The 26993-nt window shown below is 42.8% G+C and overlaps 1 protein-coding gene across 3 annotated transcripts in view; it reads right to left on the bottom strand.

The window, feature by feature from the left end:
• CPAMD8 (C3 and PZP like alpha-2-macroglobulin domain containing 8) overlaps positions 1 to 26993 on the bottom strand; it is a 78007-nt gene that overhangs the window by 15188 nt on the left and 35826 nt on the right. For 2 of the 3 annotated variants that reach the window (XM_067473551.1, XM_067473553.1), the window contains 14 exons: positions 26273 to 26498; positions 25541 to 25717; positions 23405 to 23486; positions 23152 to 23308; positions 21551 to 21655; positions 18121 to 18286; positions 15104 to 15190; positions 14684 to 14820; positions 13595 to 13750; positions 11596 to 11658; positions 9087 to 9328; positions 7057 to 7144; positions 3429 to 3503; positions 3243 to 3348 (listed from right to left, as the gene is read on the bottom strand). In XM_067473551.1, coding sequence (XP_067329652.1) covers positions 3243 to 3348; positions 3429 to 3503; positions 7057 to 7144; positions 9087 to 9328; positions 11596 to 11658; positions 13595 to 13750; positions 14684 to 14820; positions 15104 to 15190; positions 18121 to 18286; positions 21551 to 21655; positions 23152 to 23308; positions 23405 to 23486; positions 25541 to 25717; positions 26273 to 26498 — 1867 coding nt within the window. The remainder of the gene's footprint in view (positions 1 to 3242; positions 3349 to 3428; positions 3504 to 7056; positions 7145 to 9086; positions 9329 to 11595; positions 11659 to 13594; positions 13751 to 14683; positions 14821 to 15103; positions 15191 to 18120; positions 18287 to 21550; positions 21656 to 23151; positions 23309 to 23404; positions 23487 to 25540; positions 25718 to 26272; positions 26499 to 26993) is intronic. The other variant, XM_067473552.1, reaches the window with a different exon arrangement.

Genomic DNA, 26993 nt, shown 5'->3' with positions numbered 1-26993 from the left:
ATCCATGGCTGGGACTTCCATGACCAAAGTAGAGACAGCAGCCTCCTTGGGCCCAAATCTCCCTCCTGCTGCTTCCAGGAACAAAGCCCCAATGGAGGCAATGTGACATAAAAGCTTCAACACCACCACCCACCACCCCAAAGTGAGGAGTAAGGTTCGGGGGAAGCGGTTGTTGATGTTGTTTTTATATGTTGTTATATATATATATATATATATATATATATATATATATATATTGTTGTGTCAGGAGCGACCTGAGAACCAAGTCGCTTCTGGTGTGAAAGAATTGGCCGTCTGCAAGGACGTTGCCCAGGGGACGCCTGGATGATTTAATGTTTTTATCATCCTTGTGGGAGGCTTCTCTCATGTCCCCGCATGAGGAGCTGGAGCTGATAGAGGGAGCTCACCCGCCTCTCCCCGGATTCGAACCTGCGACTTGTCGGTCTTCAGTCCTGCCGGCACAGGGGTTTAACCCACTGCGCCACCGGGGGCTCCTATTATTATATTAAATGTGCTATTATTAATTACTTAATTATAACATTTTATTTAATAGTAATAAAATAAAATATTATTTAAAATGTATTATATATATATATATATATATATATATATATATATAATTGTTCATTTCATTTAATTGTATTATTATATGTTCCGTTTAATAATAAAATAAAATATTATTACTAAATATTATATTCTTATTTAATTATATTTTAATTTATTATTATATTTTGTTATTATATATTATTATATAATTCATTCAATTTAATAATATAATACTGTTAAATATTATTTTATTATTAGATTTTATATATTTTATTTTATTGTTCTATATTTTATTTATCATAGTAAAATAAAACATTATTATTAAATATTATTTTTTGTTGTTCATTTGTTCAGTCTTTTCCGACTCTTCATGACCTCATGGACCAGCCCACGTCAGAGCTCCCTGTCGGCCGTCACCACCCCCAGCTCCTTCAAGGTCAATCCAGCCACTTCAAGAATGCCATCCATCCATCTTGCCCTTGGTCGGCCCCTCTTCCTTTTTCCTTTAATTTCCCCCATATATATATACTAGCCGTCCCCTGCCACGCGTTGCTGTGGCCGACATGGGGGTTCTTTGTGGGAGGTTTGGCCCAATTCTATCGTTGGTGGGGTTCATAATGCTCTGTGATTGTAGGTGAACTATAAATCCTAGAAACTACAACTCCCAAATGTCAAGATTCTATTTTCCCCAAACTCCACCAGTGTTTACATTTGAGCATATTGAGTATTCATGTAGAGTTTGGTCCAGATCCATCATTGTTTTAGTCCACAGTGATCTCTGGATGTAGGTGAACTACAACTCCAAAACCAAAGGACACTGCCCACCAAACCCTGTGCTTTTCTTGACTGCACAAGTCTCCAGCCCTCAAGGAGTAGTTAGCCTTCATAGGTTAGAATGAGGGATTCTTTCCCCAAGTTCCCTTTGAATGCCTGTCTCAAGAAGGGGGTTGTCTTATTCATCTTGCATGTCACTATCTCCTCCCCTTTGAATACTTAACAATGTGATATCTTCAGGGAAGACGTAATCTCCTCTTTAAAGATATTTTTATTGCCCTCGTGAGGCCATATGGTCGATTCTCCATTTTGGCCTCTCTCTTTCTCTTTTGTTTTCCTTGCCATTTTCCAGGCAAGATGTAGATGCTTCTGGCACTCTCCTATATTTTTGTGGAATCATCCCAAAGTGAGGGTTATTTTTGAACCTAACAGCTCTTGATTCCTAACAGACTCAAACAATGATGGATCTGGACCAAACTTGGCACAAATCCTTATTATGCCCAAATGTGAATTTGGGGAAAATAGACCTTGAGATTTGGGAGTTGTAATTGCTGGGATTTACAGTTCACCTACAATCAAAGAGGATTCTGAACCCCACCAACGATAGAAGAGGGCCAAACTTCCCACACAGAACCCCCATAACCAACAGAAAATACTATGTTTTCTGATGGCGACCCCTCTCACGACCCCCCCCCCAGTTGTCTTGACCCCCAAGTTGAGAAACACTGTTTTACTAGGTCTTATTTTCAGGGATGTCTTATTTTCAGGGAAACAGGGTATTTGGCCAGCAATGTAAAAGAAAAGCACAGGATTGTATATTTTGGCAAATGGGAGATTTGCACGAAGCCCAAAGGAGTGGATCAACGACAAATCAGATAGGATAGGGCAAGATATGATTTAAATTTATTATTATATCATGTATTTAATAATAAAAATAACATATTAAATATTATATTATCATATTATTATTATATATTACTGTATATTTATTTAATAATAATAATAAAATAAAATATTCTTGCAAAATGTTGTTGTTGTCGCTTCATAGGCCAGCCGAAGGTTGCAGAGTCTAAACTCCCCTCACTTTGGGGAGGGGGACATACATGCATACCCACCTGGCTCATAGTAGTCATAGTAGTCGTATACTCAGATGTATGTCCCCCTCCCCAAAGTGGGGGGGGGGGGGGTTTAGACTGAAATCTTCGACTGGCCTGGGAAGTAACGACAACAACAATATTTTGTAAGAATATATTAATATTAAATGTTATATTTAATATTAATATAATTAATATTAATAATATTATATTAATATTTTATATTATATTTAATATCAATATAATTAATATTAATAATATTATATTAATATTTTATATTATATTTAATATTAATATATAATATTAAATATAATATTTTATATTATTGTATATTTATTTAATAATAATAATACAATAAAATATTCTTACAAAATATTGTTGTTGTCGTTGCTTCCCAGGCCAGTCGAAGATTTCAGAGTCTAACCCCCCCCCCCACTTTGGGGAGGGGGACATACATGCATACCCACCTGGCTCATAGTAGTCGTATATTCGGCTGTATGTCCCCCTCCCTAATATTATATATTATATTTAATATTAATATAATTAATATAATTAATATTATATTAATATTTAATATAATATTTAATATAAATATAATTAATATAATCAATATTAATATTTAATATAATATTTAATATTAACATATAATATTAAATATTATATTATCATCATATTATTATATATTATTGTATATTTATTTAATAATAATAATAAAAAATAAAATATTCTTACAAAATGTTGTTGTGGTCATCGCTTCCCAGGCCAGCCGAAGGTTGCAGAGTCTAAACTCCCCCCACTTTCGGGAGGGGGACATACATGCATACCCACCTGGCTCATAGTAGTCGTACACTCGGATGGGGAGTGGCGCAGTTTTCCCTACAATGTACTCCCGGAAGGCCACAAACTTGACGCAGGTCATGCACTGGCTTGGGATCTGTAGGGAAACATAGGTTTGGTTAGGTGTTGCATTCAAAGGGGAATGGGAGCCTTTCCCCCCTTTTCCCCCCGCCTGACCTCGTCAAAATAGAAGAGGACTTTCCTGCCATCCACTTCGTAGCGCTTCAGGCCCGTTTGCTTGTTCGCAAGGAGCTGGAAGGGAAGGGGGAAAAGAGCTTGGGTCAGCATCCAAGGAGGAAGAACCCTCTCTCGGACTTCAAAGAAGCCCGAGAGCGGGTTCCCTGGCCAAGGCTCAATTTGCTTATTAGAATATGCACTTCTTGCTGAAAGCACAAGATCTTAGAGATTTTGTGTCCTTAGCCACTTTGAGTCCCTTTTGGGAGATAAAGCGGAGTATAAATAAATGTAATAAATACCATAACAATAGAGTAATATAATAAATGTAATAATAATAATAAATAGAGTAAACATAATAAACATAATAATAATAATAATAATAAAACAATAAACATAATGTATTGTCGAAGGCTTTCATGGCCGGAATCACTGGGTTGTTGTAGGTTTTTTCGGGCTGTATGACCATGGTATGACCATTCCACAGATATATAAACCCCTTTTTCCTATTTCCAACAGACCTCACTACCTCTGAGGATGCTTGCCATAGATGCAGGCGAAACGTCAGGAGAGAATGCCTCTAGACCATGGCCATACAGCCCGAAAAAACCTACAACAACCCAATAAACATAATAGTAATAAATAGAATGAAATAATGAATGTAATAAATGTAATAATAATAAAAGGAGTAAAACAATAAATGTAATAATAATAAGAAGAAGAACAAATAAATGTAATAATAAATAATGTAATAATAAATGTAAACAATAAATGTAATAATAAAAGAATGAAACAATAAATGTAATAATAATAGAGTGAAACAATAAATGTGAGAATAATAGAGTGAACTAATAAACGTAATAATAACAATAATAGAGTAAAATAATGTAAATGTAAAAATAACAATAATAAATAGAGTAAAATAATAAATGTAATAAAAATAATAAATATGGGTTGCTTACCAGTAACCGTATTTCCCCAAGTGGTCACCTGTGTATTCGCACATATGGTAATTTCTGCGCCTGAGCAGATAGCTTCGAAACCTTCTAGATTGAATTAGAACAGTGATGGGCAACCTTTTGAGCTTGGTGTGTCAAAATTCCCCAAAAACCTGAGCATAACTTGGGTGGGGTGTCACTTCGAGAGAAAAAACACACCATAATTTTTCAATATTTATAGTTTAAATAAGAAAAATATATAATCCATGCTGAGTTATGGAGTGAACAATGCTCAAATGTGCAGATGTTAAATTTGTAGAGCCTTTTACAAATTTAAGGATGGAATTAGATTGGCTCTTATAAGGTGTACTTCTCTGTATGTGTCTGCATGTGTCTGCGTGTCATCAAAAATAGCCATGCGTGTCAGTGCTGACACGCGTGTCATAGGTTCACCATCACGGAATTAGAAACATTTTGGTGGTAGCCCCGCCCACTCTCCCCTTGAGAGTATATGTAGCTACTGAGAGGGGCTACTGCTCCAGTTCTTTTGATCCTTCGTCTTCTGACTAGCCTATTGGACTGCCCTAATCACTGACTGGACTGCTTATCGTTGCTTCGTTCTTTTGATCCACATATGTGCAATTCACAGTTGACCATGACGGAGAAGTATGGGTTGCTTACCTGTAATGTATTTCTTTGAGTGGTCAGCTGTGAATTTGCACGTCCCCGCCTATCCTCCCCGCTGTTGTCATGCCTCGGTTTTTCTGGCTGCTTTCGCCCACTCTCCCTTTGAGAGTATATGTATCCACTGGGAGGGACTACTGCTCCAGTTCCTTCACCACGAAAACAGCCAAAAAAACTGAGGCATGACAACAGCAACCCATACTTCTCTCAAGGGGAGAGTGGGCGGGGTTACTGCCAAAAATGTTTCTAATTTAATCTAGAAGGTTCCGAAGCTGTCTGCTCAGATGCAGAAATTACCATATGCGTGAATTCACAGTTGACCACAATGGAGAATAACCCAGTAAAATAATAAATAACTCGAGTATAAGCCAAAGGGGGGCTTTTCAGCCTAAAAAAAGGGCTGAAAATTTTGGCTTATACTTGAGTATGTTGTTCATTCGTTCAGTCGTCTCCGACTCTTCGTGACCTCAAGGACCAGCCCACGCCAGAGCTCCCTGTCGGCCGTCACCACCCCCAGCTCCTTCAAGGTCAGTCCAGTCACTTCAAGGATGTCATCCATCCATCTTGCCCTTAGTCGGCCCATATATACTTGAGTATATATGGTAATAATGTTAATAAAGGTGTAACAATGCGAAGCAGGAGCTTTGCTTCGACTCCAAGGTCCTGCCGTGATTGCACATTCTTCCCATGCAAAAGCAGCATGAGAAGTTGCTTTGTGGCATATAAACAAACATAATAATAATGTTTTTATAATGCCTCTCCTGGTGGAGAGAAAAAGGAGGTATAAGTAAACATAATAATAATAATAATAATAATGCATTCTAATACTAATATAAGATACATAGCTGCCTTGAGTCTCCTTGTGGAGAGAAAAAGTGGATTATAATAATAAACATAAACATAATAATGATAATAACAACAACAATATCTATCTATCTTCAAGATTATCTTTGAACCTCTTTGAGCCTCCTTGTGAAGAGAAAAAGCGGGTATATAATGCCGCTTTGAGTCTTCTTTGTGGAGAGAAAAACCAGGGTATGAATAAACATCATCATAATAAACACTAATAATAATAACAAAAACATTAATAACAATAATAATAATAATACATTTTAATATTAATAAGAGATACATGGCTGCCACGAGTCTCCTTGTGGAGAGAAAAAGCGGGGTATAATATATAATATAATATAAAACTTAATTTATATTCCGCCCTATCTCCCTGAGGGGAAATAATAATATGAATACTAATAATAATAATTGCTATCTATCTGTCTTTGAGTCTATCTTTGAGTCTCCTTGTGTAGAGAAAAAGCAGGGTATAATATATAATATAATATAAAACTTAATTTATATTCTGCCCTATCTCCCTGAGGGGACATAATAATAATAATAATAATAATAATAATAATAATAATAATAATAATTGCTATCTATCTGTCTATCTTTGAGTCTATCTTTGAGTCTCCTTATGGAGAGAAAAAGTGTGGTATAAATAAACATAATAAATGTAATAATAATAAACATAATAGTAAAGTAATAATACACTCTATTAGAGTGTATTATTACTTTACTATTATGTTTATTATTATTACATTTATGTTTATTATTATTACGCTTTGAGTCTCCTGGTGGAGAGAAAAGACAGGGTATAATAATAATAATAATAATAATTACTATCTATCTGTCTTTGATTCTATCTTTGAGTCTCCTTATGGAGAGAAAAAGTGGGGTATAAATAAACATAATAAATGTAATAATAATAAACATAATAGGAAAGTAATAATACACTCTATAATAATAATAATAATAATAATAACAACAATAATAATACATTCTAATACTAATAATAGATACATGGCTGCTATGAGTCCGGGGTATAAATAAACCTAATAAGGCAATCATACTTGGACGTGGATATTAATAATGATGATAATTATTATGATGGTGATGATGCCTGGCTGATCTCCTTGCACTCGCTGGAAGGCCAAAGGGCCAAAGGGCCTCACCTGCTCCAGGCTCTCGACATCAGCTTGGAAGCCCGAAAACAGGGGCACCTCCAGGACAGCCATGTTGGACGAGCCAGAGTGAAGCCATCTTGCAGGGCGACAAGGCAGGGAGAGAAAAGGGGAGTCATTGAGCAGAGGACACATTTGGGTACATGTGCCTATTTTGCAAAGGGCTGGTAAAGTGTTTCCTACTCTAAAAGGCGCAAAGCTTCGAGAAGTGATTGCCATTTGGACAGTGGCCCCTGCTTCCCATTAGCAGCCACTGATGCGGATTGAATGGAACTGTATGAAAATCTTATGATTGGGGTCTGGCTAAGACTGAAGACACCATCCTAAGAAGAATGAGGCCTGGAAAACTGAAAAGGATGAAAAGAATTCATGAACTGCTGAACTGTGATAGGCTGCTGATGGGAATTGCTGATCTGTTGAACTGGGGTTGAAAACAACATGTTTACATAGTCAAAGGTAATGACTCTTTAGTTAAGGAAGTCAAACACAATGGCTCCTTACATTACATCTGTCCAAGAATTGATGGAGTCAGCATGTTTTTAGCTGGATAACAAGCTAATCAATTTACAACTTCAACAACAGCAGAAATCTATATATATAAATGCTCTGTGCATAATGAGTACCTTAAAAACAAAAGAACCAGTGAACAAAATCACATCAAATTTGACAACAAAACATCTCGCAACACAACTCAAAAAATTATGATTTTGTCATTTGGGAGTTGTTGCTGGGATTTATAGTTCACCTACAATCAAAGAGCATTCCGAACTCCATCAACGATGGAATTGAACCAAACTCCCAAACTCATTGACCTTGAGTTTGGGAGTTGTAGTTCATCTACATCCAGAGAACACTATGGACTCAAACAATGATGGATCTGGAGCAAACTTGGCACAAGCACTCAATACACCAAAATATGAACACAGATGGAGTTTGGGGGAAATAGACCTTGACATTTGGGAGTTGTAGTTACTGGGATTTATAGTTCACCTACAATCAAAGAACATTCTGAACCCCATGAACGACAGAATCGGGGCAAATTTCCCAGACAGAACCCCCATGACCAACAGAAAATACTTAAGGCCATCCAATTCAACTCCCTTCATCAGGGCAAACAAACGTAATCAAAGTCCTCCTGACAAAGAGCCATCCAGCCATAGAGATAGATACATAGATGGATGGATGGATAGATAGATAGATAGATAGACAGAGATAGATAGGGAGTTGTAGTTGCTGGGATTTATAGTTCACCTACAATCAAATAGCATGATAGAATTGAACCAACCGGGGCATACAGGACTCCCATGACCAAGAGAAAACACTAGAAGGGTTTGGTGAGCATTGACCTTGAGTTTGGGAGTTGGAGTTCACCTACATCCAGAGACTACCATGGACTCAAACAATGATGGATCTGGATCCAACTTGACACGAATATTCCATTTGCCCAAATATGAACACAGATGGGGTTTGGGGCAAATAGACCTTAACATTTGGGAGTTGTAGTTGCTGGGATTTATAGTTCACCTATAATCAAAGAGTGTTCTGAACCCCTCCAACGACAGGATTGGGGGGAACTTCCCACACAGAACCCCCATACTGAAGGCTATCCAGTCCAACTCCCTCTACCAGGGCAAGAAAACGTAATCAAAGCCCTCCTGACAAAGAGCCATCCGGCCATAGATATGGATAGATATGATTCACACACACACTGATATAGTATCATAGATTTGAAAGGGACCCCTAAAGGAGTACAATGATATGTTGCATGTTCCAGAGGAGGCAAACCAGACAATCTCCACATCAACACTGACAAAGAAACAACAAGAAATACTGTTTACCCACAAGAAATTATATATATTAGAAACCAACACTTTCTATTTACTTTACTTTCTAGATCACCAGACTGGGCCACAGCAACGCGTGGCAGGGGACAGCTACTGCTATATAAGAGACTTTATATAAGAGAAAGGACAGGAAGCTCTGCCTGTGTCGGATGGATTGGAGAGAGAGGAGAGCCTCACCTCATGCAGGTCTCCACAATCACCTTGTACTCCTGGTGGTCCTGGTCAGCTGCGGGGTCGTCATCGTCTCCTCTGGGCACCCGGTCCGAACCATTCTCCCCGGCGGGGAAGAGGGGACCCCGGGGTACGCGCAGCTGCGAGGGCGTGCGGCGGTGCCTCTTTGGCCGTGGCTCCTGCAGGCTCACCAGCAGCTGGAAGGATGGCTTGGCCACCGGATCTGGGACGTTGTATGCCACATCAACCTTGATGGGACCAGGAAATATAAAGTGAATTTCACAAAGAAGAAGTAATTTAAGAATGGGTTAAAGCAGCTGGTCTCAAAGTGTGCTCCACTGAGCCCTTGGGGCTTCCAAAGCCCTATTTTCCTCCCACTACTCAGAGGCTGCTTTGATTGTGCCTTTCCAACATGGCAGAAGGGGGTTGGACTGGATGGCCCCTGGGATCTTCCACTGAAATGGTGTTAAATTTATGTTCGTTTAAATTAGTCTTCAAAAGGTTTCCCATGGCTTATATACATAATCTATATATATATACTAGCTGTCCCCTGCCACGCGTTGCTGTGGCCCAGTCTGTGTATAAGTATTTTGTGTACGTATATGTATATATATGTGTGTGTATATATTTGTGTATATGTGTAAATATGTTGTTTTGTGCATGCATTGTAATTTTTTTTTGCTTTTTTAGTCTCTTGTGCTGTGTTTTTCAGTGTTTTTATAAGTGATGGTCACTTGTTGGCGTGATATATGTATTTTGTCTAAATGTCATGTCTATTCTCCCAGTGGTTTTTTTAATTTATGTTAATCATAAATACATAGACAGTATTTTATTTATTTTTATAGGATGTCTTTAGCAGTGTTTCTATACTTTTTCAATGTCACAACCTCTTAATGCAGTTCCTCATGTTGTGGTGACCCCCAACCATAATACTATTTGCGTTGCTCCTTCATAACTGTAATTTTGCTACCGTTCTGAATCATCATGTAAATATCTGATATGCAAGATGTATTTATGCTGAAAGCCTTCAACAATACATTGTATTTCAGTTGTTATAAATTTAATATAATTAAAGCATACTGATTGATCACAAAAACAATAAGTTTTGGGGAGTATGGACAAGGGATGATGGGGTTTGGTGTATCTTCAACTGATTCAGCTCAGACTTCCACAGACCATTAAGACAGATCTGAACCAAACTTGGTTAATGACAGATCTGAACCAAACTTGGCACACAGAACCTTCATGGCCATCGGAAAATACTGGAGGGGTTTGGGAGGAATTCACAGTAATAGGATCCTAGTGTTGCAAGAGACCTCCAAGGGCCATCCAGTCCAACCTCCCTCTGCCATAAGGGAAAAACACAATCCAAGCACTCCTAACAAATAGCCATAGAGACTCTGCTTAATATTATTATTATTAGAAATAGAATCCTAGAGTAGGGAGACCTCCAAGGGCCATCCAGTCCAACCTCCGTCTGCCATAAGGGAAAAGCACAGCAAAACACTCCTGATAGATGGCCATTTAGACTCTCCATAATAATAATAATAATAATAATAATAATAATAATAATAATAATAATTCCTTTCTTCCTCCCTTCCTTCCACTCTCCTTTCTCTTCCTTCCTTCTTTTCCTATCCCTGCCTCCTTTCCTTTGCTTCCTCTTTCTTTCCTTCTACCTTTTCTTCCATTCCTATCCTTCTCTTCACCAGTCCTTTTCTTCCTGTCTTCTCTCCTTTCTTTCCCTTCCTTCCTCCCTTCCTTCTGTGGCAGTTTGTAAGGGGTTTGCATCCTCCCTTCACCCAACGGTCCCAAATGGGGGTGTGGGGGGGGGGGGGTGTGCAGCCACTCCTGCAGCCAGGCTTCCGTTTCAAACCTCTGCTGGAGCTTGCCCTCCGTCTCTCCTTTCTTCCTTCCCTCAATCTCTCCCCTCCCGAAAAGAAAGAGGAGTCTGCCTTCCTACTTGGAAAGGGACTCTATGGCGAGGCGAGGCAGCCCCTTTCCCTCTCTTCGGTTGGTGCCTCAGGCTTCTCGCACGCGTGCTGGGGAGAGGGACTTCTGAGCATGCTCGGTTAAGTACTTTGGGGGGGGGGATTTTAAAGTTATTTCCCCTTTGTTTTTAAAGATTTTTTTCTTTGGAAGACATAGATCAGATAAGAATGTGTTTTGCTGCCAAATTTGGTGCCAATTCGTCCAGGGGTTTTTGAGTTCTGTGAATAGCACAAACGAACATTACATTTTTATTTATATAGATAAATGCTCCGTGCATAATGAGTACCTTAAAAACAAAAGAACCAATGAACGAAATCACACCAAAGTATTATTCAACATTTTTGTTTATCCGACATCCTGCTGATCCATTTATGTTGGATAAGCGAGACTCTACTGTACATTCCCCATTGTGGTCACTTCTCAAAATAAAGCCGTGTTTTGCTGGTGGCTTGTTCCTTTCCCTTGGTAGGATAAGAGGACAGCACCAGAATAGGAAAAGGTGTGTCTCGCGCCCCCTTCTCACCTGCAAGAGGCAGCAGCCTTCGCCTTTGGCGCTCACAAACAGCCCCGTCGGGATGGAAGGAATCTGGGGGGGAAAGAGGCAAGAAGGGCTGAAGCAGGGAGAAGTGCATGGGTGCACCCGCCTTTACCAGGAGCATCTTCCTGTTTAATAATAATAATAATAATAATAATAATAATAATAATAATTCAAAGTGCTGGTTTTAACCTACAAAACCCTGTACAGTTCTGGCCCAGTTTACCTGTCCGAATGTATTCTCCCCTATGAACCACCAAGACAATTAAAATCTTCTGGTAGGGCCCTGCTCTCGGTCCCGCCACTTTCGCAATTGCATCTGGCGGGAACGAGAGATAGGGCCTTTACTGTGGTGGCCCCTCGACTATTGAACTCTCTCCCGATTGAGATCAGATCTGCCCCCTCCCTCCTGTCCTTCAGGAGGCTGGTGAAATCCTGGCTATGGAAGGAAGCATTCCCAGAGTAATGGTTGAAACCGGCTACAGAACAAAGTTATCGACCACACATACGGACTGAGTTGGACATGATTTTATCTTGGCGATTTGGCTTATTTGTCATTTTAATCAATATGTATTTTAACTCGTTATTGTATGATGTTTTTAGATTGTACTATTAGCATTGAATCCTTGCTGTAAGCCGGTCTGAGTCCCTCAGGTTGAGGTTGAGAAGATCTTGTCTTACCCACCTCTCCTTGTGGCTTGAGGTCGGTTACAGCATAACCCAAACATATAAACATTGTAAAAATACCAGAAATACACATATTGAGGGCCGGGCTTTAGCACAGTTGGTAATTCACCAACAATGATAAGATCTACCAACTGAAATTTTGCCAGTTTGAAGCCCTGGGTCAGTGTGAGTTCCCAACTGTCAGCCCAGTTCACTGGGTTGCTGTAGGTTTTTCGGGCTGTATGGCCATATTCTAGAAGCATTCTCTCCTGACTTTTCACCTCTGGGTGATGGTAGCCAGTCGGATTTTGGATGGCTGGAGGAAACGTCTGCTAGAGGACCTCAGGGTCCAAAGGCGACATGGACTGTATTGGAGAAAGTGATCCTTTAAGTAACCTGGACCCAAACCATGTAGGGTTTTAAAGGCCCAAACCAACATTTTGTAGTTTGGGTTGTTGTAGGTTTTTTTGGACTATATGGCCATGTTCTAGAACATGGCCATATAGCCCGAAAAAACCTACAACAACCCAGTGATTCCGGCCATGAAAGCCTTCAACAATACATTTTGTACTTTGCCTGGAAACTAATTGGCAGTCAGTGGAGTGACTTTAGGATAGGTGTAATACAGTGGTTCTCAACCTGTGGGTCCCCAGCTGTTTTGGCCGACAACTCCCAGAAAATCCAGCCAGTTTACCAGCTGTTAGGATTTCTGGGAGTTGAAGGCCAAAACATCTGGGGAGCCACAGGTTGAGAACCACTGGTGTAATATGCTCACTCTTGGGTGTTCCTGCAACCAACCTGGCTGCCGTATTTTGATACAGCTGAAATTTCTAAACTTGGTACAAAGGTAGCCCAATGTAGAGCACATTGCAGAAGTCCAGCCTTGAGGTTACCAGTGTGTGCACTACCATCTTCAGGTCCTCCAAATCTAGGGGCACAACTGGCATATAAGCTCCCTGTACCATTGGCGCATCTCCCTGGCCTGACATTTGGAGAGACGGACCTAAGAGCCCTTCTCCTAAGCTGCGGACAGTCTTTCAGGAGGAGTGCAAGAACTGGTTGACACACCCAGAACTGGTTGACACACCCAGGTGAGGACCCTTGATGGCAAGCAGCTGTTTTGCCTGTTTAAATGTGTTTTCCTCTATCCAGGCTATTAGCTCCTCCAGGCATCCATTCAGAGGAGAGATGCTCTCCTTAGCTGTTTTGGAAGGCATGGAGACATATATTTGGGTGTCATCAGCATACCAATAACACCGCACCCTATGTCTACGGGTGATTTCTCTCAGTGGTTTCATGTAAATATGACATGATATATTACCACAGTGCTCTGGAGGATCTTCTTGTTGGCTCGGTTCAGCTCAAAGGTTTCCTGGAAGTCCAGGTTGGTGGAGGCCAGGGAAACGGTGAGGTTGACGCCACCAATGTAGGAGAGGATGGCATACTCGGCCAGTGCCTGCAGGGCCACACATGTGTCCTGGGAGAAGAAGAAAGGAAGAGGGCAGGTATGTGACTGTATCTCCCTCCATGTACCATCTCGGGCCCTTCGTTCATCTGGGGAGGCCCTTCTTTTGCCCCTGCCACCTTCACAAGCTTATCCGGCAAGCACAAGGGAGAGAGCTTTCTCCTCTGTGGCTCCCCGACTTTGGAACTCACTACCAGGAGAAATTAGGAAAGCCCCTACCCTAGAAACCTTTAAAAAGGACCTTAAAACCTGGCTCTTCCGCTGCACCTTTGGAGAGTAGGTATACAATCCCACAGTACTGCTTAGCCTCAACGTTCTGTCGTTGGAGTATATGTCGTCCCCCCTCTGTGAGAAAGCTTGATTCCACAACCCCCGCTATAATGAGCTCTCCTCCGCAAATAATCTGTCTCTTTTTATCTCACCCGAGTTTTAAATTAGTTTTAATTAGTCTCTCTTTTAATCATTACATGCAGCCCACCCGCTGTCATTGTGATTGCATCTATTGTAACTTTATATTGTTATGTATTTACATGTTTTATTTTATTATGATGTTGTTTTTTACTGTTTGCGTTTTCGGTTGTGTTTTGGTTTTATTTTTATTGTAATTTGTTGTTCAGGCTTGGCCTCATGTAAGCCGCTCCGAGTCCCCATTGGGGAGATGGTGGCGGGGTTTAAATAAAGATTATTATTATTATTATTATTATTATTATTATTATTATTATTTCTAAGGGCCCTCTTTATATTGCCTAACCTGGTTTTGCCCCCCTGCCACTTGCAGGAATGAGCACTTGCTGTGCTGAGGGATTGCATCACACCTTTCGAGATTAAGAGACTCAGGCTGGCAATAGATGTTTTCCTATGTGCATGTCTCCTTCTTTCTCAGACGAGTGCCTCTGGATGCCCGCTTCCCCCTCCTCCGGTCCTCCTGCCTCATTGGGGTCTCACCTGTGTGGACGAGAAGCCCCCCAAGGCATTCCGCTGCTGGGAGAGCCACTTGACCACCGGCAGTGCCGAGGCCACATCCCCCAGCACTGTGTAGGTCAGCAGCGCGTAGCCCGTCATCTCCACTTCAGCCGACACCACTGGGAGGGAGAGAGGGTGGGGGTTAGGGGGTTAGGTGGCTCCCAATGCCCACAAGAGGCCCTCAAGGTTGGACTTGTATCTTGGGCTCTCTCCCCTACCTCTGGCCAATGGGAGAAGAGATATAAAGGCCACGCTCTCGCCCAGGGCCACCCCCCCCTTTTTCATTGTATTCCCCCAACACAAAGGATCCCCCCCCCCCGCTCCAACCTCCCTTAACCTCAATGGAAGTAATGAGGAAACTCTCTTCCTTGGCTCTGCCTGCCCTGGTGTCCAGAGCATCACCTGATTGCGAGAAGCCATCATTGAAGCCCATGAAGCTGTCCTCGTCTGTGGCGAGGGTCCCCATCAAGCTCCAGTGGGTGAAGCCATCTGAAAGAAGGAAGGGGGAGCTGAGGCGGATTGGGGGGGGGCGGGTACAGCTTCCCTGGAGGCCCCAAAAGGAGAGGAGACCAGGCCTGTTCTGGCTTGCCAGGTCATTGTCATGAAAATATGATGTGCAGATTTGATACATTTAGATTTAATATGTGTGGGTATGAATGGAACTGAGTGACACATGAATGAATGAAAGCTAATAATTTTGGAGATACCATTCTAAAAGATGAAGGCCTGCAATGATTAACTGCCTGCTTGCTCGACTGTATTTAAAACCTGCTAATGAGAACTGAAAAGTCAACTGTGATAAGAACTGTGACAGTGATAAGAGAAATGTTTCTGCCTCCATGTTTTCTCCCTCTATTTGCCAGTTCTCAATCAAACCGGTGAGCCCCCAGTGGCGCAGTGGGTTAAATCCCTGTACAGGCAGGCTGAAGACCAACAGGTTGCAGGTTCGAATCCAGGGAGAGGCCGATGAGCTCCCTCTATCAGCTCCAGCTCCTCATACAGGGACATGAGAGAAGCCTCCCACAAGGATGATAAAAAACATCAAATCATCTGGGCGTCCCCTGGGCAATGTCCTTGCAGACGGCCAATTCTCTCACACCAGAAGCGACTTGCAGTTTCTCAAGTCGCTCCTCACACAACAAAAAAAAATCAAAAAATCAAACTGGTTGCCATAATCTTGGTTTTTTTGATGTTTAACTGCAACCCAGCGTTTGCACTTTCTTCTCTCACCTTGATTAGAAAGCTTCTCAGCTCCTCCTCACTTTCGGCCATCAAAGTGGTATCATCTGCATGTCTAAGGTTGTTAATGTTTCTTCCAGCAATTTTCACCCCAGCCTTGCATTTGTCAAGCCCCGCACATCGCATGATGTGTTCTGCATACAAGTTGAATAGGTTGGGTGAGAGTATACAACCCTGCCGTACGCCTTTCCCAATCTTGAACCCATCTGTTGTTCCATGGTCAATTCTTACTGTTGCTACTTGGTCTTGGTAACACCAAATAGAGGGAGAAAACATGGAGGCAGTGACAGACTTTGTATTTCTAGATGCAAAAATTACTGCGGACGCAGACTGCAGTCAGGAAATCAGAAGACGCTTCCTTTTTGGGAGGAGAGCAATGTCCAATCTCGATAAAATAGTGAAGAGTAGAGACATCACACTGGCAACGAAGATCCGCATAGTTAAAGCAATGATATTCCCCATAGTAATCTATGGATGTGAAAGTTGGACCATAAGGAAGGCTGAGCGAAGGAAGATAAGACGCTTTTGAACTGTGGTGCTGGAGAAAAATTCTGAGAGTGCCTTGGAGCGCGAGAAGATCCAACCAGTCCATCCTCCAGGAAATAATGCTGAACTGCTCATTGGAGGGAAGGATATTAGAGGCAAAGATGAAGTACTTTGGCCACATCATGAGAAGAAAGGAAAGCTTGAAGAATGATTCTGGGGAAAATGGAAGGCAAAAGGAAGAGGGGCCGACCAAGGGCAAGATGGATGGATGGTATCCTTGAAGGGACTGGCTTGACCTTGAAGGAGCTGGGGGTGGCCACAGCCAACAGGGATATCTGGCGTGGACTGGTCCATAATAATAATAATAATAATAAAACTTTATTTATACCCCGCCACCATCTCCCAAAGGACTCGGGGCGGCTTACATAAGGCCAAGACCAACAAATACATCAATATAACAACAAGCAATTAAGCAACTAAAACAAGGACATCTAATCACCCCTCAACAAAAGATTGCTCCAGGCACTGCCAGGCAATCAAATGCTAATCAAGGTGGTCAGTTGAAACATTCACACCTAGCTCCAGCAGACAAAAGTCCTTTGTCCCACCCATGTCATTCCACAGATATATAAACCCCTTTTTCCTAGTTCCAACAGACCTCACTACCTCTGAGGATGCCTGCCAAAGATGCAGGTGAAACGTCAGGAGAAATGCCTCTAGAACATGACCATATAGCCCGAAAAAACCTACAACAACCCAACTAAAACACAGTACAATATAATAAATAATCTATAAGCAATAACACACAAAAATTGAAACACTGTAGGCAGGGCCAGATGTAATCAATTAATTTTTTTTTAAAACACTGGCGTGAACAGAAATAAAGTATGTCTAAACAGGGGGATTGTAGAGGATAATGTGGGGGCATCAATCCATCGAGTAGATAAAGTGCTTCAGAGGACATATGGCAGAGAATTAATCAGATCAGGGCACTGATTCCTTTATTCAGGGAATGCACACTGGAAGCTCCCAATGTGGGGGCATGTGTGATATCCTTGGGGAGTGAGTTCCAGAGTCAGGGGGCCACCATAGAGAAGGCCCTCTCCCTCATCCCCACCGATCGTGCCTGCGAAGGGGGTGGGAGTGAGAGCAGGGCCTCTCCAGATGAAATCCTTCCAGTGTTTGGTTCAATTCCATCGTTAGTGGAGTTCTGAGTGCTCTTTGATTGTATGTGAACTACAACTCCCAAATGACAAAATCAATCCCCCAAACCCCACCAGTATTCAAATTTGGTCTTATTGGGTATTTTTGCCAAATTTGAATACTAGTGGGGTGGGGTGGGGGGATTGATTTTGTCATTTGGGAGTTCTAGTTGCTGGGATTTCCAGTGACTGAAAATACACTTTGCATATCAGATATTTACATTACGATTCATAATAGCAGCAAAATTACAGTTATGAAGTAGCAAAATAATGTTATGGTTGGGGGTCACCACAATATGAGTAACTGTATTAAGGGTCACGGCATTAGGAAGGTTGAGAAACGCTGCTTTAGAAAGACTTTAGAAATGAAACGCCAGTGCCCCCTAATTTTGAAATGAGTTTTGAAACATCTAGGAATTCTGGGAGCCAACGTCCAAAGCACCTGGAGGGCCACAACATAGCGGAGGCACTCCCAGGGCTGCACCAACTCACCTTGCGTGATGGCCAGGCTGTTCATCTTGCGCAGCGCGGCTGAGGCCAGGGGGCTGTGCAGGAGCGCAAGAGCATAGGCCGTCAGCACGGCAGTGTAGGGGTCCTCGGCCGGGAAGACGCTGGACTCCAGGAAGCGCTTGGCTTTGGCCACTGAGCTTTTCTCTTCCTAAGCAAGGGAGTCGGGGTCAGAACATGTGCCCATCCTCTCCCTTCCCCTCCCCTTCATAGGCAGTCCTTACAAATAGAATAATAGAGTTGGAAGAGACCACATGGGCCATCTAGTCCTACCCCCAGCCATGCGGAAAAAGCACAATCAAAATAACCCTGACAGATGGCCACCCAGCCTCTGTTTAAAAGCCTCCAAGGAAGGAGGCCCTCACTCATTGACTCTGCTATTCACATGCTAATGAGTGGATCCCACTGAACACTTGCAAATCTAGCTTAATAATAATAATAATACTAATAATAATAATATATAATATAATAATAATACTTTAATATAATAATAATAATCCATCTCCCCCAGGGGGACTCAGGGCGGCTTACATGAGGCCATGTCCATGAGTACAAAAAACACAATATTACACAAAAACAAAACCAGAAAATCTATATAAATAAAAATGTAATGTTCGTTTGTGGGATTAACATAACTCAAAAACCACTCAACGAATTGACACCAAATTTGGACACTACACCCCTAACAGACCAACGAGCGACCATCACTCATAAAATCTCCCCCAAAACAGGGGAAAGGACCTTAATAAACCCCAAAAGCTAAATGATGAAAAATTAAATGACAATACAGAAAAAGAGAAGGAAAAGGGAAGGAAGGAAGGAAGGAAGGAAGGAAGGAAGGAAGGAAGGAAGGAAGGAAGGGGAGAAAGAAAATAAGAAAGAGAGAAAGAGGGAGGGAGGGAAAGAAAGAAGGAAGGAAAGAGGTAGAGAAAGAAGAAAGGAGAAGGGAAAAAAGGAGGGAGGAAAGAGTTAGAGAAGGAAGGAAGGAGTGAAGGAAAGAAAATCAGGGAAGGAAGGAAAGAAGGAGCGAAGAAAGGAGGGAAAGAAGGAAAGGAAGAGGGAGAGAAAGGAAAGAGAGAAAGAAGGAAGGAAAGACAGAAGGAAGGAAAGAGGTAGAGAAGGAAGAAAGGAGAGGAAAAAAGGGAAAGAAAAAGGGAGGCGAAGGAAGGAAAGAGGTAGAGAATGAAGAAAGGAGAAGGAAAAAGGGAGGGAAGGAAAGAGGTAGAGAAGGAAGGAGAGAAGGAAAGAAAATAAGGGAAGGAAGGAAAGAGGGAGTGAAGGAAGGAGGGAAAGAAGGAAAGGAAGAGGGAAAGAAAGGAAAGAGAGAAAGAAGGAAGGAAAAACAGAAGGAAGGAAAGAGGTAGAGAAGGAAGAAAGGAGAGGAAAAAGGGAAAGAAAAAGGGAGGGGAAGGAAGGAAAGAGGTAGAGAAAGAAGAAAGAAGGAAAAAAGGGGGGAAGGAAAGAGGTAGAGAAGGAAGGAAGGAGAGAAGGAAAGAAAATAAGGGAAGGAAGAAAAGAGGGAGCGAAGAAAGGAGGGAAAGAAGGAAAGGAAGAGGGAGAGAAAGGAAAGAGAGAAAGAAGGAAGGAAAGACAGAAGGAAGGAAAGAGGTAGAGAAGGAAGAAAGGAGAGGAAAAAAGGGAAAGAAAAAGGGAGGCGAAGGAAGGAAAGAGGTAGAGAATGAAGAAAGGAGAAGGAAAAAGGGAGGGAAGGAAAGAGGTAGAGAAGGAAGGAGAGAAGGAAAGAAAATAAGGGAAGGAAGGAAAGAGGGAGTGAAGGAAGGAGGGAAAGAAGGAAAGGAAGAGGGAAAGAAAGGAAAGAGAGAAAGAAGGAAGGAAAGACAGAAGGAAGGAAAGAGGTAGAGAAGGAAGAAAGGAGAGGAAAAAGGGAAAGAAAAAGGGAGGGGAAGGAAGGAAAGAGGTAGAGAAAGAAGAAAGAAGGAAAAAAGGGGGGAAGGAAAGAGGTAGAGAAGGAAGGAAGGAGAGAAGGAAAGAAAATAAGGGAAGGAAGAAAAGAGGGAGCGAAGAAAGGAGGGAAAGAAGGAAAGGAAGAGGGAGAGAAAGGAAAGAGAGAAAGAAGGAAGGAAAGACAGAAGGAAGGAAAGAGGTAGAGAAGGAAGAAAGGAGAGGAAAAAAGGGAAAGAAAAAGGGAGGCGAAGGAAGGAAAGAGGTAGAGAATGAAGAAAGGAGAAGGAAAAAGGGAGGGAAGGAAAGAGGTAGAGAAGGAAGGAGAGAAGGAAAGAAAATAAGGGAAGGAAGGAAAGAGGGAGTGAAGGAAGGAGGGAAAGAAGGAAAGGAAGAGGGAAAGAAAGGAAAGAGAGAAAGAAGGAAGGAAAGACAGAAGGAAGGAAAGAGGTAGAGAAGGAAGAAAGGAGAGGAAAAAGGGAAAGAAAAAGGGAGGGGAAGGAAGGAAAGAGGTAGAGAAAGAAGAAAGAAGGAAAAAAGGGGGGAAGGAAAGAGGTAGAGAAGGAAGGAAGGAGAGAAGGAAAGAAAATAAGGGAAGGAAGAAAAGAGGGAGCGAAGAAAGGAGGGAAAGAAGGAAAGGAAGAGGGAGAGAAAGGAAAGAGAGAAAGAAGGAAGGAAAGACAGAAGGAAGGAAAGAGGTAGAGAAGGAAGAAAGGAGAGGAAAAAAGGGAAAGAAAAAGGGAGGCGAAGGAAGGAAAGAGGTAGAGAAAGAAGAAAGAAGGAAAAAAGGGGGGAAGGAAAGAGGTAGAGAAGGAAGGAAGGAGAGAAGGAAAGAAAATAAGGGAAGGAAGAAAAGAGGGAGCGAAGAAAGGAGGGAAAGAAGGAAAGGAAGAGGGAGAGAAAGGAAAGAGAGAAAGAAGGAAGGAAAGACAGAAGGAAGGAAAGAGGTAGAGAAGGAAGAAAGGAGAGGAAAAAAGGGAAAGAAAAAGGGAGGGGAAGGAAGGAAAGAGGTAGAGACAGAAGGAAGGAGAGAAAGAAAGAAAAAAAGGGAGGGAAGGAAGGAAAGAGCGGGGAAGGAAGGAGAGAAAGAAAGAAGAGAAAGAGGGAGGGAATGTTGGCCACAGCGTGGTGGGTACAGCTAGTAAAATACATAAAATGCAAAAACCAATATAATAGACAACACAGCAATATAAAATCAAACATTAAAACACAAGTACCCTTCACACAATGGTACTTTCTCCCACCCTGGACATTATTCCACAGGTGTATATTTCACTTGCTTGACTCCCATGGGATCATCTGCAGATGCCAATATCCTGGCAAAACATCAGGAGGAGCAAATGCTGCTTGAACCCATTGGCCATACAGCCTGGAGACCACACAACAACGCTCCAGTGATTCCAGCTTGCCGTGAAAGCCTTCGACAACACAATTCATCCATTCCCACCAAGGAAAGCAGTGGAGAGAGATTGGGGTGGGGGGTGAGGGATTTGAACATCAGGCTGGTCCTGACCTTTCCATGCGACCAAGTCCCAGGCTTTACCTCCGAAGCCACTCCTGTCTCCAGCAGAGCAGCCACCACATACGCAGTCAGCGAAGTCTTCCCGTGGATCCCACCCTGGAAGACAAACACACAGGCTGCAAAAAGGATTTGAGGCCCCATCCCAACCCAAACGGCTCATTTTCCCCGATTTCTGTGCACATGAGAAAAATGACAAGGGTTAATTACTTCAGCACAAAAAGAATGCCTTTCTGGCTACCCAGTTTCAATTTTTTAAATGGCTACCATTAGGATGCACATGGTTTTAAATGCATGTTTTCTTCTTGGGTCAAGTTTATTTTATCAAGTTTATCTATTTCCTGCAATGATGCTGCATCTCCAGAATTCCTCAGCAGCCATGTTGCTTGGGAGAAACCTGGGTAGCCTAAAGTTTTTCTTCTTATTACTCTTAAATAATAATAATAATGTTAAAAAATAAAAATAAAATAAAAATAAAATAAAAATAGTGTTAAAAACTAAGTGTGGATTGTCGATCCCAGGTGACAGCAGAATTGAAGAGAAACAATTGGAAAAGCTGACACGATATGAGGATTTAAAGATCGAACTGCAAAGAATCTGGCACAAGCCAGTCTAGGTGGTCCCAGTGGTGATCGGCACACTGGGTGCAGTGCCTAAAGACCTTGGCTTGCACTTAAACACAATCGGCACTAACAAAATTACTATCTGCCAGCTGCAGAAGGCCACCTTACTGGGATCTGCACACATTATTCGCTGATACATCACACAGTTCTAGACACTTGGGAAGTGTCCAACGTGTGATCCAATACAACAGCCAGCAGAGTGTCTGCTGTGGACTCAGGGGCGGCTCAACCCATTATGCAAAGTAAGCATTTGCAGTATAGTTGATTTTGCCCAGGGGTGCTCTTGAGGCACTCTTGGGGGAAAATAGACCTTGACATATGCGAGTTGTAGTTACTGGGATATATAGTTCACCTATAATCAAAGAGCATTCTGAACTCCACCAATGATGGAATTGAACCAAATATGGCACACAGAACTCCCACGACAAACAGAAAATATATATCAGTGATTGGTTGGGGGGGGGGGGAGGCTTACCGTTGAAAATTACCTAGGGCCACCTCTGTGTGGACTCATGTTGTTGCGTTTATAATAATAATAATAATAATAATAATAATAATAATAATAATAATAGGAAGAGAGGAAGAAGAGGAGGAGGAGGAGAGGCAGAGGAGGTGGAGAGGTAGTAGCAGAAGAAGAGGAGAGGAAGAAGAGGGTGAGGAGGAGAAGGAAAAGAAGAGGAGAAAAAGAGGAAGAAGAGGAGGAGAAGGAGGAGAAGAAAAGTAGTAGTAGAAAAAGAGGAGGAGGGGAGGAGGAGAGGAAGAAGAGGGGGAGGAGGAGGAGGAGAAGTAGGGGAAGAAGAAAGAGAAGAAGTAGGGGAAGAAGAAAGAGAAGAAGAAAGAGGAGAATATAAATATGTCTTCAATCCTGGCTCTCTTGACTGAGAGCTGGCTCTTTCAACCGTCCCTCATGAAATGCCTCCCTTTGGCCGCTTGTTCCAGCCACCCGATCCCCGGAGCCCCTTCCTTTCCTACCTGGATGTCCTTGTTCAATATCCTGCCCACGGCTGGGAAGGATCCATCTTCCTTCTGGTGCCGGATGATCCAGTCCTTGGCGGTCGAGAGCTCCCGTGGATCGATGAAGATGAACCCTCGAGACTGGGCAAAGGACTTGAGAACAAAGGATGTGAGCCTGGGGACAGGAGAAGAGATTGGGAGTTCTAGCCTGAGTGGGAGCAATGCCCCCCCCCCCCCCGCATGCACATTGCCCTATCGCCAGAGGACACACCACATGCTTCCGGAGGAATCCCTCTCCCCAAAGGCGCTGTAGGAGCCATCCTGCCTCTTGTAGGTCAGCTGGCGCTGGTATCCTGCAGAGAGAAGGATGCCAAGGCAGAAGAGGAGGTGTTGAGGCACATAGCTTTAGTCTCTTTATTTCTCAGTCAAAAACAGGAGGACTTAAAGGGAAACACCAATAATTTTCTCAAGTCCCTGTTCAGGCACCAAAAAATGTTGAGACACAGTGCCCCAATATCTCTAGTCTCTTTGATTTCTCAATCAAAGGCTAAAAACAAAATTAAGAATACAATAGTTGAATTCTACAGAAGAACTAAGGGGTGGTTATCAAATTAGCAATAGCGGAGGACTACACTTGACTGCCATGCATCATAAGTTTCACAACCTGGGGGTCGGGACCCCTGGGAAGGGGGTCACGAGGAGGTGTGAGAGGGGTTACCAAAGACCACCAGAAAACACAGTATTTTCTGTTGGTCATGGGGTTCTGTGTGGGAAGTTTGGCCCAATTCTCTTGTTGGTGGGGTTCAGAATGCTCTTTGATTGTGGGTGAACTATAAATCCCAGCAACAACAACTCCCAAATGTCAAGGTCTATTTTCCTCAAACTCCACCAGTGTTCACATTTGGGCATATTGAGTATCTGTGCCAAGTTTGGTCCAGAACCATCATGGTTTGAGTCCACAGTGCTCTCTGGATGTAAGTAAACTACAACCAGAGGTGGCCCTAGGTAATTTTCAATGGTAAGCAAACAGTATTTTGGCGCCCCACCCCAACCAATCACTGATATATATTTTCTGTTCGTTGTGGGAGTTCTGTGTGCCATATTTGGTTCAATTCCATCATTGGTGGAATTCAGAATGCTCTTTGATTGTAGGTGAACTATACATCCCAGTAACTACAACTCACATATGTCAAGGTCTATTTTCCCCCAAGAGTGCCTCAAGAGCGCCCCTGGGCAAAATCAGCTATACTGCAAAGGCTTACTTTGTGTAATGGGTTGAGCCGTCCCTGACTACAACTCCCAAACTCAAGGTCAATGTCCACCAAACCCTTCCAGTATTTTCTGTTGCTTATGGGAGTTCTGTGTGCCAAGTTTGGTTCAATTCCATCCTTGGTGGAATTTAGAATGCTCTTTGATTGTAGGTGAACCATAAATCAGAATGCTCTGTAGGTGGACTATAAATCTGAGCAACTACAACTCCCAAATGACAAAATCAATCCCCACCCCACCAGTATTCAAATTTGGACGTATCAGGTATTTGTGCCAAATTTGGTCAGGTTACTGAAAATACATCCTGCAGATCAGATATTTACATTACGATTCACAACAGTAGCAAAATTACAGTTAAGAAGCAGCGACAAAAATGTTATGGTTGGGGGTCACCACAACACGATGAACTGTATGAAGGGGTTGCGGCATTAGGAAGGTTGAGAACCACTGTTTTATAGTCTCAGATTGACACGAACACATACACATGCAATCAAACTTCCTTTTCCCCTCTCTCCTGTTTGTATGTTTCCTTCATCTTATCCTTCAATTTCAGCGTCTCTGTCTCTCTGTTCCTTCAGTTCTGAAAACAATTCTTGCTTTGGAAAACATTTCCTGCACAATTTTTCCCTCCTCCCATCTCTGTTGGGTCAACCCGATCTCCTCCTGACCTCTCACATGTTTTGCCTGGCAACACTTATATATTTCCAATTTCTTCACTCTTCTCACTCCTTTGGCTCCCTCTCCCACCTCTCCTGTGTCAACAGGACAGCTGACAGACAAGTCAGTGGCTTGAATCCAGAGAGAGCGGGTTGAGCTCCTGCTGTCAGCTCTAGCTTCTTACGCGGGGACATAAGAGACCTCACAACCTCTGAGGATGCTTGCCATAGATGCAGGGAAAGCATCAGGAGAGAATGCTTCTAGAACATGGCCATATAGCCCGAAAAACCTACAACAACCCATAAGAGTAGCCTCCCACCGGATGGTAAAACATCCGGGCGTCCCCTAGGCAACGTCCTTGCAGACTGCCAATCATCTCACATCAGAAGCAACTTGCAGTTTCTCAAGTCACTCCTGACACAAAAAAAACCCCTCTTCTTCTTACTTGTAAAACAAACCTGGCCCCAACCAAGACACGTACCTTGCACCAGGTAGTCCATGGCTTCGCTCTCCACCTCTGGGCTGAGCTGCTTGGTCTTCTGGAGATACTTGAGGACAAAGACGTTGGGGGCAAAATGGATCATGTTCTGCTCCCCGCAGCCAAACGGCAGCTGAAGAAGGTTGTCCAGGTGGTTGAGTGTCGGCCCCATCACGTCCCCTGGTGGCAAGAGAAAAGCACAACTGGGACAGGCCATAAACCCAGCCCTACCCCATACAGAAGCCAAGGGCCTACAACCCAGGAACCAGCAGGTTATGGGCCCAGGGACATGGTTTTTATGGACATATTTGTCTCATCGCCATTTATTTATTTAAAACAGGTGTCCTCAAACTAAGGCCTGGGGGCCGGATGCGGACCTCCAAGGTCATTTACCCGGCCCTCGCTCAGGGTCAACCTAAGTCTGAAATGACTTGAAAGCACAACAACAGCAACAACAGCAACAACCCTATCTCATCAGCCAAAAGCAGGCCCACACTTCCCATTAAAATATTTATAAGTTTATATTTGTTAAAATTGTTCTTCATTTTAATTATTGTTTTGTTTTAAAGTGTTTTGCACTACGGTATAGAAGGCCGCTGAGAGGACCAGAAGAACCAACAGGGACACACACACCCTGTCGAGCTCTCTGTGGAGATCATCCACTAAGGTGATCCGCTCTGAATCTGAAATGTCACCCCAACTCTCTGCATTCCACTTCCGCCCCTCCTTGCGTACCAATGACTGAAGCGGTGGCTCTTTCTGACCCTGGAATGACATTATGAGGGACCCCCAGTGTGAAGGCTTCGTTGTGGTTCTCATCCGCCTCCTCTTTTCTCCAGATTTTGAACTCGCCGATCGAGCCCCAGCCAGTGGAGAAACCAACATACTTCACCTCCAGTGGCTGAGGGGCCGCCCAGGTCACAATGACTGACTCGTTGAGGGCGGAAGGACCGTGGCCCACCTGCGGGAGGGAAAAGAGAAGCGGGAGCATGCTGAGTAGAGACTCTGAAGGCTTTTCCACAGCACCTTGGATGGGGGATTTTGGGAACTCCATAGTGCCAACATGACAGAGAGAGAAAGGGGCTTGGCTAATCTGTCTCAGAGGTGGACCAGGTCCAGAAACCACAGAAAATGCTCTAAGAAACAAAGGAAAGCACCGCCACGCACCTCCACCTGCCCATTTACCAAAGAAAAAGAATTAAAAACATTCATGCCAGTATCATGCTGCATACTCTAATCTCTTCTGAACTGCTATTTTCTTTAAAAGTCTTTCCAGAGCTACAGGATAAAAAAAATAATCTCTTACAACAGGTTCCAAGATCTAGAGGTATTCTCTCCTGACATTTCGCCTGCATCTATGGCAAGCATCCTCAGAGGTAGTGAGGTCTGTTGGAACTAGGAAAAAGGGTTTATATATCTGTGGAATGACCAGGGTGAGACAAAGGACTCTTGTCTG

This window comes from Anolis sagrei, chromosome X (assembly GCF_037176765.1).
Source record: "Anolis sagrei isolate rAnoSag1 chromosome X, rAnoSag1.mat, whole genome shotgun sequence".
NCBI lineage: Eukaryota > Metazoa > Chordata > Lepidosauria > Squamata > Dactyloidae > Anolis > Anolis sagrei.
The sequence above is the reverse complement of the archived record's forward strand: the minus strand, read 5'-3'. Positions and strand labels throughout refer to the sequence as shown.